The sequence below is a fragment of the Taeniopygia guttata genome, chromosome 1 (genome assembly GCF_048771995.1).
Source record: "Taeniopygia guttata chromosome 1, bTaeGut7.mat, whole genome shotgun sequence".
Taxonomy (NCBI): Eukaryota; Metazoa; Chordata; class Aves; order Passeriformes; family Estrildidae; genus Taeniopygia; species Taeniopygia guttata.
In genome coordinates, this window is record NC_133024.1 from 34,345,517 (window position 1) to 34,359,542 (window position 14,026).

At 37.0% G+C, this 14,026-nt stretch overlaps 1 protein-coding gene across 43 annotated transcripts in view; it reads left to right on the plus strand.

Annotated features, from left to right (window-relative positions):
* DLG2 (discs large MAGUK scaffold protein 2) overlaps nt 1-14,026 on the plus strand; it is a 988,777-nt gene that overhangs the window by 771,025 nt on the left and 203,726 nt on the right. For all 43 annotated transcript variants that reach the window (XM_030286703.4, XM_032751275.3, XM_032751277.3 and 40 more), the window contains one exon: nt 2,014-2,170. In XM_030286703.4, the coding sequence (XP_030142563.1) occupies nt 2,014-2,170 (157 nt within the window). The remainder of the gene's footprint in view (nt 1-2,013; nt 2,171-14,026) is intronic.

A 14,026-nucleotide genomic window follows, 5' to 3' on the forward strand; every position in this document is an offset into this window, starting at 1 on the left:
AAGCATGCAGATATATTGGTTTGACTTTGCTGCCTCTTTTTCCCCCATATTCTGGTAAATATTAAATGGCAGCTACTCAATTCTTGCAAAGTATTTCTGATGAGTAGGACTTAAGATGGCAAGTGTCACTGTATCATTTTGTGGATGAGGAAACTGAAGCTGGGAGAAGAAGTGAGTTGCCAAGAACACTCAGCAGTGCATGGGCTAAGCAGAGAAGAGAAACCATGCTTTCAGCTCACTGTCCTAGTTCTGCTCCAGCCCCCAGGTCACACTTCTAATTAAAAGCCTGTTTAGACTTCTTAGAATCTGGATCGCATTATGTCTACTCTGCACATATTTAACAAGGTGTTGAAGGAGTTGCTACAAGGCAAAGCAACAGCAGCGATGCAAAAGAAAAAAAAGACCTCTATCTTTATTTTCTGATTCTTAAAAATACTTTAAAAATACACAAACTCAGTGCAAGGTATCTTTTGCTTACAGCTGTAGTTTTAACTGTTTTCTGACCTTACAACATTAAAAAAGTCAAGAGATGAAGAACCGTATGGAGTAGGACTAATACTTTGCTTTAGTCTTCTCTTTCAAATATATGAAACTTCAGTTTCAGAAAGCTGAGATGTTACTTTAACATCATAATCAAGTTGAGTATACTATTTGAATATTAGCCTTGGGCAAAGATTAACAAATGCCTATGATTTCAGAAGTATCATGTTAAGAGAAAGTCTCCATATATCCATAAGATTAAACTCATATCAAATAAGGCATCACTCAATTTAATCACTTCTCTTCTATTTTCTCTGTTCTTTAAAAACAAAACGGAAATGAAATATCCATTTGTGTGATACGGAACTGTGGTATAATATAGAGGAAAGATTGGATTTTTTATACAAGAAGCATTCTGTGGAATGTGTGTTTTTGTTGCTGGCAACTTTTTTTTTTGTAAACTTAATGAGTAGAGCGTCCTATTTCTCTGGGAGGAGTCACAGACACCCACATGTATGTGTTTAAGAGACTTGCAGGGCTGGGCTTAAAATTTATACATCTTAATTGGACAGCATTTACACTTTTTTTGAAAATTAAATTGTTAGAGGGATTTTAAATGGGGTAAGTCCCAATAATCATAGAGTGCATGTATGTATAAGTGGTTGTGTGTGCTTGTGTATCCAAGGGAGAGCTAACTCTGAGGCCTTGTATGTAGAGACTGGGAACAAGAATATTTGGGATCCTTTCCCAAGAACGCTACCTTGCTTGCTTAGAAAAGTTACCTATTTCTGTAAATAAGTATTCCCATCAGTAAATTGCATGTTATGATTACATCCTCTGGGTCATATTTTCAATTTACAGATGAAAAGAGCTGTGTGAGATATACCTGTTATTATTTATTGATTTCTATCATAATTAATAGTTTTTAATGAGCGTGGCAAAAGCAGGTACCCCTTGGGGTGGTTCAGTGATAAATGCAATGTGACTTAAAAAATGCATGATCCTGATAGTGTCAAACCAAAGTTTTTAATGAGATTCTGCTGGATTAGCTTGATCATATAAATGTTATTTGCTCCAAATATGTCAGGATCACAACTGCCATTGTTTTGCTTGGAGTTGTAAGTTTTTTCTTTGTTCATTTGTTGCAAAAGCAAGACTAGAACTTAAAAGAAAAAGGTACTATATAAAGATTGGGTACCTGGATATATAGTACTGCTATAAATTAGATTATTAAATATATTCAGTTTTGTTTTTCCTTTTAAAAAATTTGTCACTTAACATAGTGAAGATGACTCCAATGGGGTGAAATTAATAAAGATGTTTGAATTCAACCATGAGGGGAAAAAATAATGCTGGTTGATTCCTACCTTATCTGTTCACCAGTTAACAGCTTTGTCATCTGTTATGTGGTTCTTTAGACAATAGCAGGCCATGGTGTCTTAGTCAAAATATAACATGCTTAAGATGCTGTGAAAAATGAATACGCAGTAAGAGGTGTGAGTGCCTAAACATTATAATTTCGTTTCTATACAGAGAGCCTCGAAAAATCATCCTGCACAAGGGCTCCACAGGACTTGGTTTCAACATTGTGGGAGGTGAAGACGGGGAAGGCATTTTCGTGTCTTTCATCCTCGCAGGTGGGCCAGCGGATCTCAGCGGAGAACTGCAGCGAGGAGATCAAATCTTATCTGTGAGTGTTTCTTTTTGGCTGTCCTGAGCAGCTTCTTCATCTTGTTCTTTGTCTATACTGCAAGGGGCACACAAAAAAGTCTTTCTCATTTCCATGTTGTGAAATCTGAGCTGCAAACAGCTTATTCCTGAATATTTTGGTTATTTTGCCCTTGGGTTTTAGAGCATTTGTTACTGGTGTTACTTGCATTTAGCTGAGAAAGAGACTTTTCTCTACTTGATGCTATCTACACTATGGTGACACTGCAGGGAGGACCTAAGAACATTGCAGACTTAAGCATCCCATATTTTGGTCCATCATTCAATTCCATTTTTCCCAAAACACACTACTGAGTCCAAGGATATTTCTCAATTTCACCTTTTCTTGGAGAACAAGCAATAGGATGAAATCATCTATACTCAGGCTGCCATCTAGTGTACACTCAACTGCTCAGCAAATAGCTACAACAAGGACATTAATTAGGTTATGTTCATTATCTCTCTGCCTCTGATGAATTTGATGATCCCTCTGAAATTCTATTCATATTTTATTGGATTAAATTCTTTTTAACCTGAGGTTATATTTTGCATACTTAGACTCAAAAACATGTTTTTAATTTTTCATTAATGTATATAATGATATCACACATTTTAAAACCAGATCATTTGTCGTTTAGGCTCCGACAAGTAATCGAGCATCTGACTGAAATAATCTGAATGTAAAGAAATGTGAATAACAATGAAAGCCTTGGAAATGTAATTAAATATCCATTGACATTATTCACATTCCTTACAGGAAAAAAAAAAAAAAAAGAAACTATCCCAAATTGATGCAGATGTAACTGACTGTTCCATGTGAAGCACAACAATAGCCTGAGGGCTAAGAGCTGAAACACAGGAATTATTTATCCCAGATAAATGATGGATGCACTAGGCTGCAGTATCACACTGCTTCCCAATGTTGTGACTTCTATCCCTGTGAATCCTGCATCCCTGGCTGTAATTTAGTTAGAGCTGAGGGTGGAAGATAGCTTCAGCCTGGGTGGTTTGTAATGTGGTTATGCAACACTTTCCTGGTCAATGTTTAAATTCATGAGAAAGCTGGTTATAGTTTTCCTACATTGCTAAGGATTGTCTTGGGCTATTCTATGAAAAGTGAATTTACCTTACACCTGTCAAAGTTTTGTAAAAAGTTGTAAAGAGGTGAGTGGAGGTGTTTTGTGATATATAGAAAATCTGGTTATCACCAAAGGGAGGCAGCAACCTGACATTGTGAGGATCACAACAGTGTATTTTATCATACCTGTTCCTTAAAAGTGCTGTAAGAAAATATGAGAAAGAGCAAGTAAAGGGTGTTTAAAGGTAAAGGTCCTGTCAGGAGTCCACACAGGCAGGCAGGCAGAACAACCACAAGACCACATCTGAAATGCAAAGAGTAAATGGATTTAATTACTTCGCTAACCAGAAGATGCCAAAGCAAGACCTGGGCAGAGACACAGGAGTGGGAACTCAGGAACCATCAGGCTCAGTCCACCCTGAGGGGTGCCAAGGCTGTTCTTTGCACCCACTTATTGAGGGCCCACACACATGGAGCTTACCACAACATTGTGATCTCTGTGCTTTTTATGAGCTCTGAGCTCTGATCTCTCTCCCAAGACAGGAGCTCAGGAATGTCCCTGAAAATGCCTCCAAGTCCCTTAGACTTGGATGTCTAAACAGTAGCTCTATTTCTCAAAACAGAAAGATAGACAGCAGCGGGCATAATCTTAGGGGTATATTCCCATAATGATATTCTCCAGGCCTCAGCATTCCCACCTTCAAGGTCTCTTGGAATCTTGAATCCTCCTCTGCGCTCCTCTGCTTTTAACTCTTTCCTCCTAACAGTGCCATAAAGAACTGTCCAAGTAGAAAGTTTCTAGGGAATTGCAAGAAAATCCAAACAGATTCTTATAAAGTTATCCTAATGCAGAGATAAGGAAGTCAAAGGCCTGTGTCAAGAAGAGCAGAGACAAGAAACCCAAAGAATAGAAACAGAAGTTTCTTCAGGACAATTACACAATTTATTTTTCTTTGGTTAGATGGAGCAAAATAGGGCTGACTGACAGAGACTAACGAGATCAAAGCCTTTCACAGTACATTGCATTCAAAATCCAGAAGTTTAAATACAAATTTAAAAGTCTGTTTTCTTTTATTTTTAGCAGGATATGTTTACAGCTGTATGCTACAGCCACGGTAAAATATTTAACTCTAATTTTTCTGGTTTGTAGTGACATTTTCCATAAGTTCTTATTAATGTTACTAGTGTTGCGTAAGCTTTACTTGTCATGCAAGAGTTGTTTATTTGTTCATTGAGCAGAGAGGGATGGAAATTATTACTAAATTAGACTGCGTACATATCCCCAGGCAATCACTCAGTCAGGCCCTTGTTATTTATTTAGTCACAAATAACTATTATGGATCCATTTTGCCATATTCAGAAAAAAACAGTTTCATGCACAGAGTTCATTAATCTTGCACCATTGTCTAGTGAAGGGTCCCAGACACCTTAGTTTTATAAGGACTGCAGAAAAAAATTCTGTTTTTCTATGTTTGTTCTTTCTTGTCTCATCCCTCAAAAACACTTATTTCCCTACAGTAATACTCTTCCCATTTGTTTCTCAAAACATGACAAATTTTATTAGCAAGAACAAATAGTATCTTCAAAGCTACAATTTCTAATCAGATGAAGCTTGGTTAAATTTCTTACAGACAGGATGCATAGTAAGTGATTTAGAGATCTGAATTTAACTTTTTCTAAGATTGGTATTGCAGAATTACAATGAAACCACAAGAGTTTTTCTACTGTGATATTTTATTGCCTTTACAACATGATGTGACCTGCTTTTTGGCCAATCCCTCTAATATTTATTATCTTTCAGAATGCTACTTCTTTCATTATTGTCTCTACGCATTGCAAGGGAGTTGGACTCAGTGCCCTTTAAAGGTCTCTTCTAACCCAAATGATTCCATGATTCAATTTAATCAATTTAATCCATTTAGCTGGTGTCCTTCTGTGTGAAGGGTGCTTCATTTTCCTAAGCCTCAGTCTCTCAGGTGAGCAGTGAGGATCATGGGCTCTCTCCAAATTGATGCCTGTGCTGTGAATATGGCAATGTTGACTTGTTTAGAGCTGTGTATTCTCACCTTTGGGAACGTGCCTATAAAAAACTCTAAATCAGATTGCAAATCCACCAGTGAGACCCAGCAAGACTTTGCCTTTACATGCATTGCCTTGAAGAGACGCTCTGAGGGTGAATGCATCATCCCAGAGTCAGCCGGCAGGGCTTGGACAAATCCCATAATCTCTGCCTCTGCTTCTGCCCGTCTGTCGGGATGTGAGAGGGAGGGGTCCGACCCTGCAGCCCTCCGGGAGCGCTGGGGAGGATGGTGCCCCCGCCTTGGCCCCATGGACGAGTGAAATTTGAATTTATTTTTCCCAAATGCCACCAGGTGGCGGCTCAGGATCAGTAATGACAGCAGTCTGCCTTTGGCTGAAACTTCAGGAAAAACGGGAATAACAGGGTTTTTCTTATTTTCAGTTCATTGGAAATTTTTGAAAAATACCTCAGAAAAAAAGACTCGCATTCCCAATGCTCCTGTGCATAGAGAACAAATGAATCCTATCTGAACCTTGAAGGTCAATTGAAGAATCCTGGAAAATCTTCTGTGTCGGACAGTAAAACATTTCAAATAGCCCAAAAATGAATTTTTGTCTTACGCTCATGAGAAGGTGGGGGTTCCTCCCTTAAAGTATTTTCTTAAAATGCTGCCTTCTTATGGCTATAATTCATTGTACTTCTTTGAGTCACCACCCAACTAAGTATTTTTTTCTCATTTCTGAATGTCTTTAAAACGATTTAACGCACACATCACCCATGTAAGGTCATCACTGTACTAGAATATATCCCTCCCTGTAGTATTTTCCTCATACTAAGTATATTGTAACTATTATCAAGTATCATTTTGAATTCTACTCAAAATTAATGCTTGATTTTCTACATGTACACACTCAGATTAATTTTCATCTCAGATACTTATAGGCCAAAGGAAACAGTTCAGAATATCCATGGAAAAATCATTTCCATTGTAGAGCAGCAGAAATGAGGTGCCAGTGTGTTAAGTGATTTTTTTAAAATCATTTTAGAAGTCTGAGCCAGGTTTAGAGGCTGCCTGAACTCAGATCTAACCCCAAGTTCTCTGTCTGTTAGGAGAATGCAGTCTTCAATAAAAATAAAAATGTTCCTTGATGCCATTCTTGCAGTTTTAAGTTCCACTTCCAAGGCTAAGGGATATTTTTGCTATTAAAACAGCAATGGGAAACCAGTGTTGGTGAGTCAAAACCACCTGTATTAGAACAAATTTTTTCCATGAGCCACATGCATAAAATGGCCATCCATTGTGCATACACCCTGACAGAAAGCAGTACAAGTCTTATAATTTTTTGGAAATACGTACATAGTGAATACAATACCGTTTTTAGGGGAAAGTCCTGGGGATGCAGGAGGAACAATACAGTCCTTTTCAATGAAAAATTTCCACATCGTTACTTGCATTACAATTTCAAATAAAAATCTTGATAGAACATAAGTCTTTATTTTAGGTGTCCTTGCCTGAATGCTTCAAAGCATTTTCAGTGCCAAATGGACAATTTTTTCAATGGGTACAGGACCTAAACCAGAGAGAATTAGTTTATACATGCAAGTTCAGCAGCAAATTCAGATTTACAGTTTCACAGAAATAGTTAGTGCATATTGCTCTTTAAATTCCTATGATGACATTTCTTTTCAAAAGTTTCGTAGTTTTCTGTAGGGCTACATCAAGTTGTATACAAATGAGAGAATTACGGTAAATTAATAGGCATAAGGAGTTAACAGCAAGTATTTGCATTTGAATCTTAACTTTTGAAGTTACTGAATTTTATGTCTTTGTGCAAGGTTAAAGCTCATATTCAGACACTTACAAATAGACATCTATATGTTTGCTGGGTGTCTAGTTGCCATTAGTGTTAAAGGAGGCAAGAGAGCATTCAGCTGGCCACCTATGAGCTGTATAGAGCAGGCTGGATTTCTCCCTAAGCTGTAGCATCTGTATTGACTTCTAAGCTTAAACACCACATGCATTCATATCTATATTTAAGTGTCTTAAACTGCATCTCACATTTCATGTCAATTTGCCCTTTTAATATATATTTACTTTTTCAGCTATCATGCTTCCTTAATCACAAATAAAAGTAACATAAAATCATGAACCATAAAGGCAGTTTTATTTCATTCACCTGTAGAAATGCTTTGCATTCACAATGGCTGGATTCAGTGTGACTTGGAGCCTGAAAGTAGAATCAAGGGGAAAAGTAGACTGGTTGCTCTGGAGCAAGATGACTGCTCCAAGGCAGTTCATCCACAGGTTACCTTAAGGGAATAAAACAACTTTTCTCAAGGGTGATGCTCGACAGAAGCAGGAAAGAGTAGATAAAGAACAGGCTGCACTGTAAAGAGACACATAGTACTCATAATACTTCCATTTCCCCTCTCATCTAACCTGAATCAGGTGAATGAAGTTAACCAAAGCATTCTGTGTGATTTTCCTGTTGATCTGGTATAGTATCAGGATGTACTCCTATATGGGGAAAGACACTATATTTTTTTTCTATGCTGCTTTATGAGAATTAAAGAACTTCAGGTTGGGAAGGGGCTGGTGGAGTTACTCTGTGGGGTTTTCTGTCACTGGTACATGGCACTATATAAACCAATTTGCAACACGAGTATTTGAGCATCTCACTTCAATATTGTCTCTGTTTTTTTGTAAAAGGTTCTTCCTTGCAGAGGGATCTTATATATTAATCAGATTTTTTCTTGTATGTGTGCATCCTGCTGTTGTTTTTTTTGTGAGACATCCCTGATGAACAGTTTAAACATTTCCTTGTACTTGGTTCCTCCCACACAACTACCCACCTTCTCACTCACACCTGTAGCCAAAAATACAATATGCATTTAAAAAAAACAGAGCGTTCTTCAATTTCTACTCCAAAAATGCCCATATAGAACAGGATAGATTGTAAGAACTCTGTGTTTACTTACAGCAAATATTTATGCTTTATATTTGCTGCAGTTATAGTTGACCTTCAGACTGACTTCCCTTCCTTTGGTACGGAGAAACTTTCAGCTTTCTAATTTAAAATGGTTATTTTGTTCCTGGTGAAAGCTGTAAAACTGCTCAAGGCAAATAATGCATTTTGTTACCTAGTTACAAAACTAAGATAAATGGCAAATACCATTTGGTTTTTCTTCTCAGATTTTCTTTTTTCCAAAACACAGCTGTCTCAGAAAATGTTTGAAATATCTCTACAGGAACTGATGTCTTTTCTCCTTGGATCATCAGTTTGTCCCTTTTGTGTAGTAGTGTCAGGGTTGTAACAGATATTCCCTTTGCCCTATAGGAATTGTTTGCAGAGGCACTGACCATATCCTTAGGATGCCTTCTTCCCCTTGGTGGTGTGGGTGATGCATGACTGTCTTCAGGCATGGGACAGTCTAACAGTTTCTGTGGCCTTTAGATTAAATTGTCTATAGATTTCTGTAACATTTTTAACATTAATCCTACTTAGTCAGTATGTGAACTGTATAAACCTGCTTTGTAGTAATGTATAGAGCACTGCTTGGTATATATTGAAAATTTTAATATATAATCATAGCAGTGATTTAAATGGGTAAATCAGTGCACCTGACTGGACTCTTTTAAAGTAGAAGTTGTCTGAAAATCAAGCAAGAGTGTGTTGCTAAATATAGCCAAAGGATCAATACTTGATTGTAGTGATATATGTGACAGATCTGTAAAAAGGAAACCTCTAGAGAGGAAAGGAGCTGAGAGCACAGGCATTGTCATATGTTAATGGGATGACACCAACTAGAAGGACAAGTAGATTAAGCTCCTTAGAAATATTTAGTGGATTAATCTAAAGTCAGGCTTTGCTCATGTTGGGAAGTACTGACTGTATAACCCTTCAGGCCCCCTCTTTAGCTAGCAGAAAGGTGTAGCCATGACTTACTTTGCCCTAATGCAGACAGTTTACGTGGGTCAGATGACCATTTGCTGTAAAAATTTCTTTTGTTTTTGGTGGAAAATATAGAAAATAAATATAAGATAATTCTAGGGTTTATTCTCACCAGTAAGGAAGAATAGCCAGAAAATGGGAGACTGAACTAGAATAATCCATTAAATATTTCTAAGGAGAAAGACAACTTGCCCTTGAGTAACCATATAGTGTAGAGGCAATTTTTATGATTTTGTGCTGAAAGGGAATGAGGAAGTAACATGAACTTCAAAACTAGTTTTCTATGCAGTCACAGCTGTGGAACTCAATTAATCAACATTGAAAAAGTGAAAGCTGAATTAGTCACTGTGATAATAACAGCCCAAGTCTTAAAAATTTATAAATGTTAGGTAAAATCCGAGGGGAAATTCAGAAGGGCAAAATGTAAAATGAGCTGTACTTTCAAGAATTTGAAAAGGCATCAATAAAATTTTTGATAAAAATAGAAAGCCAAGAAAGAAAATTTCCCAAAGAGTTGGAAAAGAGATTGTTTAAAAGTGAGACCATGCGAATTCAAACCTTTAGTAATTTTTGTTTTGGTTTGGGTTTTTTGTTTGTTTGTTTGTTTGTTTGTTTTTGTTGCTGTTATTTTGTCTTTAAAAAGAGATGGATCCAAAAGTGTCCACTTAGGGAAGTTATAAAGAAACAGAAAATTCTTTGAAGTGGACTTAAGCAAAATCAAATTAGAACTTAGATGAGTTAGATGTTGTAAATAGATGAAACTGATTCTCATATACTTAAGGAACTATTCAATGCAGGCCATTCATAATTTTATTCAAGAACTGAAGGAATATTTGGGAGTAGAGGTTGCCCAGTTTTCAGGGAAAACTTCTGGAAGAAATAGTTAATCTATTTGCAGATAATTTAAAAATAGCAGAAGAAGGAGTACTAACCCTGATGAATTTTTCAATAATAAATTGTGAAATATCATTTTCCACCTGAAAGAACATTAGTCACAGAGAAGAAGTCATAAATGTCATTTTATTGCAAACTTGCAGTAAAGATGCTTTCATGGCAAGATCTAATGGAAAGATCTGGGGCAAAACAGTTGTTTAATATAAGTTCAGTTGTTGCTGACAACACTGGGATTTCTGGGATTTGAGTATGAGGGTTTATGTCTATATGGGATCATCTGGGTACACAGTGCTTTGCCTTTTCCAGATAAACTCAGTTTCACCCCTCACAATGCATGCAGACATATGTTCAGTACTCACTGTCATCATGATGAGCCAAAAACATTTCATAAAACTTAGACACCCGTGCAACTTTCCTGTACAGGAAGAGAGATTTAAAGGTACAGAAAGCAACTGGGAACCCACCGAAGAGAAGCTGGGTGCAAACACTGGAACAAAACCTCTTTTCCCATGTGGCTGTGGAGTTTAGAACTCATGGCAGAAAAACATTAACATCCCCCTTGACAGTAAAAAATCATTTTTTTACATACATGTAGTATGAACAGTGTCCATGCTAACACTTCCATCTAGAAATAGTCAATCCTGGGGAAGAGAGCTGGTAGCAAACAGTTTTTCAGTGTTGTTGGTAAATATATCCAATCTGATGGCCGGAAGAGGAACTTAGGCATATTCAGCCTGAAAATATGAGGCATTTATTTTGTAATCAAAGAAGTGGCTCTATTGCCAGAGAAGCTCATAGATTTGCCACTTTGGAACTTCAAAATAAAATAGATTACTTTCAAAAATATAACCTTAATGGAGATTCTAGGGGAAAAAAATTACCAGCAGCACGTTTTGAAATGCTGCATATACTGCTGCATAATTTCATCTCATTAATCTAGGAATTTGTCTTCCATCTGGATTCCTCCTGTCCCACCACAACTCCTCACCCACATCTTTCTGCAATCTGTAATATACAGTGGAATTGTCTTGCTGCAGTAACTGTTTCCTTACTTAACTCTCACATTTCATGCCCATGATCAGAAACTAATAAATTATACCAACAATTCTCTTGAATAAAATATTCAAGAATAAGGTATATCATTTTTTTCTCCTAGGGTGTTAGTTATCAGACCTGTCAGTACTGCGTCATACACAGCTAATAAATTTGCCTAGACTAGAGGCTCTATATTTCTCTTGTGATTAATTCATCAGTTGCCTCTAAAGTCTTCATTTTACTATTGCCTCTAAAGTCTTCATTTTACTATTGCCTCAGTGAGTAAAAATGGTCTCATGCCAGATTGCTTGCTCTTCAGCTCCTTCCAGTTTAAGGAGGAGTGCACATTCAGTTCCAACATTCTGACTTGGCAAATTTTGGTGTAACACTGTCAAGCAGAATTATATCACATCTGATACACTGAAGATTTGTAATGAGGTTTGAACCCCTCGCTGTTGCTGCACTGCTAGGCTAACAGCGAAAAAGTGAAAGCCAAGCAGCTACTGCTGGACACAATGGTTAAAATCCCTGAGCTTTATTCATACAGAGCTTTGCCCCAGGCTGGACTTTTGCCTTGTGCTCAAACTAACTAGTCTCCAGGAATCATTCTGCTCAGTCAGTTTTGGGTTTCAGAGTGATTAGAAAAATTATCATATGACACAAGCTGCAAAGTAATAGAAATTGGCCATCCATTAAATAGGGTATTGAAGGGATATCTGCAATAGTTTTTGCAAGGAGTTTTCTGAGATCTTTTTGAAAAAGCAAGTTATATAAAACCTGAATCGGAACAAGCAAGCCACCAGAATGGGAATAAAAGGAAAATCATTCAGAGACTACAAGAGCTATTTCCTTTCCACTGGCTATAAAAAATACAGTTTATTTGAGAGTATGGAGCTTTGTCTATTCAAAGTGTCTGTGTCATAATCTTCATCTGTAGAACCACAGATAAATTATGAATGTTGTGATTCAGGGAGTTTTAATCTGAAATGTGAGCACTGAACATTTACTTACATCATTCCAGTAAGACAGTCTACCCTTCAGCCATTGACACGTTACCTTGTGGTCACTGGGTTGGGTTCAGTATGGATTTGCCATGGCACAAGCCACTGGCCATTTCACCTCTCACAGCCACAGAGCCATACTCTGGATGTGGAAATATGAAAACATCTATCAAGCAGAGCTCAAAGCAAGGATTTCAATTTTTGAATTCATCTCTAAGTCAGTGCTCAGGGTCGCTTCTGTCTCTATGCAGCCTCTAAAATTGTTTTGCATTTTTATTTCAGTTCCCAAGTACCTATTTCTTGTTAGCTTCAGCTGAAATTAAGTTCTTATCATCACTGAGGTATCAGGAACTTGTTAAAATGGCAACCTTTACCACATTTTAGAAGCAAGAGAGTCTCAATCATTATTTCTGCTTATACTACTCTTTGAAATTCAAATGTGAAGCAAAACCCCTGTAGCATTATGAGTAAAACTGAACAACGCTGGCTTATTTATATCCATTCACTTATGCTTGAAAATGTGAGAGTTAATTTAGGAAAGAGTTACTGAATGAGGAAAAATACCTTTTAGATGTATACGGACACCAAGGTATATGGAATAAATGCTAGTAAAAGAGACATGTCTAAGTGACCCAGGATGAGAGCAGGACACAAGAAAATACAAACTCTGAAAACAGAATTAGAGAGTTGATGTTTTACCAATTCAGAGTAGAAAGGGAGAAAGAATGTGTGAATGCTTGAAAAGATGACACTGTACTGAGATCCATGAAGTTAGATGGTGGCAGGAACATAAGGGGTTTTGAGTGACTACACAGAAGGAGAAAAAATTAAAAAGTAGCAACTAGAAATTAATTTAAGAGCTAATTATAAGCTTTCCATTTTAACAATAATGAATACTCTTACTAAGGATTGTATTTGATGGACGTTTCATGTATAAAATGGATGCAAAACATAATTGATACTTATTTTTATATCATCTGATAGACACTGGCCTGTTTTATTAGCCAGTATAGTACTCCAATAGGTATTTTTCACAGGTAATACCAATTGGCTTAATAGGCAAAAAGTACACGTTCCTTCGTCTTGGCTTTACCATTTAGTAATATGACAAAATGCCATTGATCACCTTGCAGTTGCTGAATCACCTCCAGTTCAGGTTGGTACTTGAACAAGCTAGTAGCTATTTAGTGATCTGAATAAAATAATTTCCATGTCCATTAAGGCTCCAGTAAGTCTATGTGTCCTTTTCATAAAGTGTCATTTACTTCTAAAACTCGTTTATTCATTAAACTAGGTTTGAGGAATTCTGATGGAATTGAGAAGAAATGGCTCTTAAGATGTCATTCAGTGAAATTATTTCAGTCTCAAAGTTTGCAAATCTGACCTCATTCATAAAAGCTACAATCACATGGGAAGCAGATCTTCTATTCGAATTTCTGTACAGTTTGGATTAAAACATAAGTCTTTACCTGTGATTCTAGGCTTAACAGGTACTGTTTGGAATGATTCATATGGTCTGGTGAGTCACAAATTTCGTTGGTACCTACTGTAAAAGGCAATGTGTACAAGACACTTCTTCAGGAAAATAATATTTATTCCCTGCTTCAAATATGCTTTGATATCCCTTTCTTTTGGCTTAGCTGCCTCCTGAAAGTTCCTGTCAGAAAAAAAGGCATGATACAGCTTATACCCCCACAGTGGTTCTTGTTTTCCAGAGAGAGAAGAATTTGCCTCTAGAATGTCCAGCTGCCCAGAGCATAAAGACTATCTTACTAGAGGCAAAAAATGTAACTCTAAGGTAGCCAGACAAGGAAAATTGAAAAGGTCACTGCAATTCCTAGCCCATAAAAACAGAGAA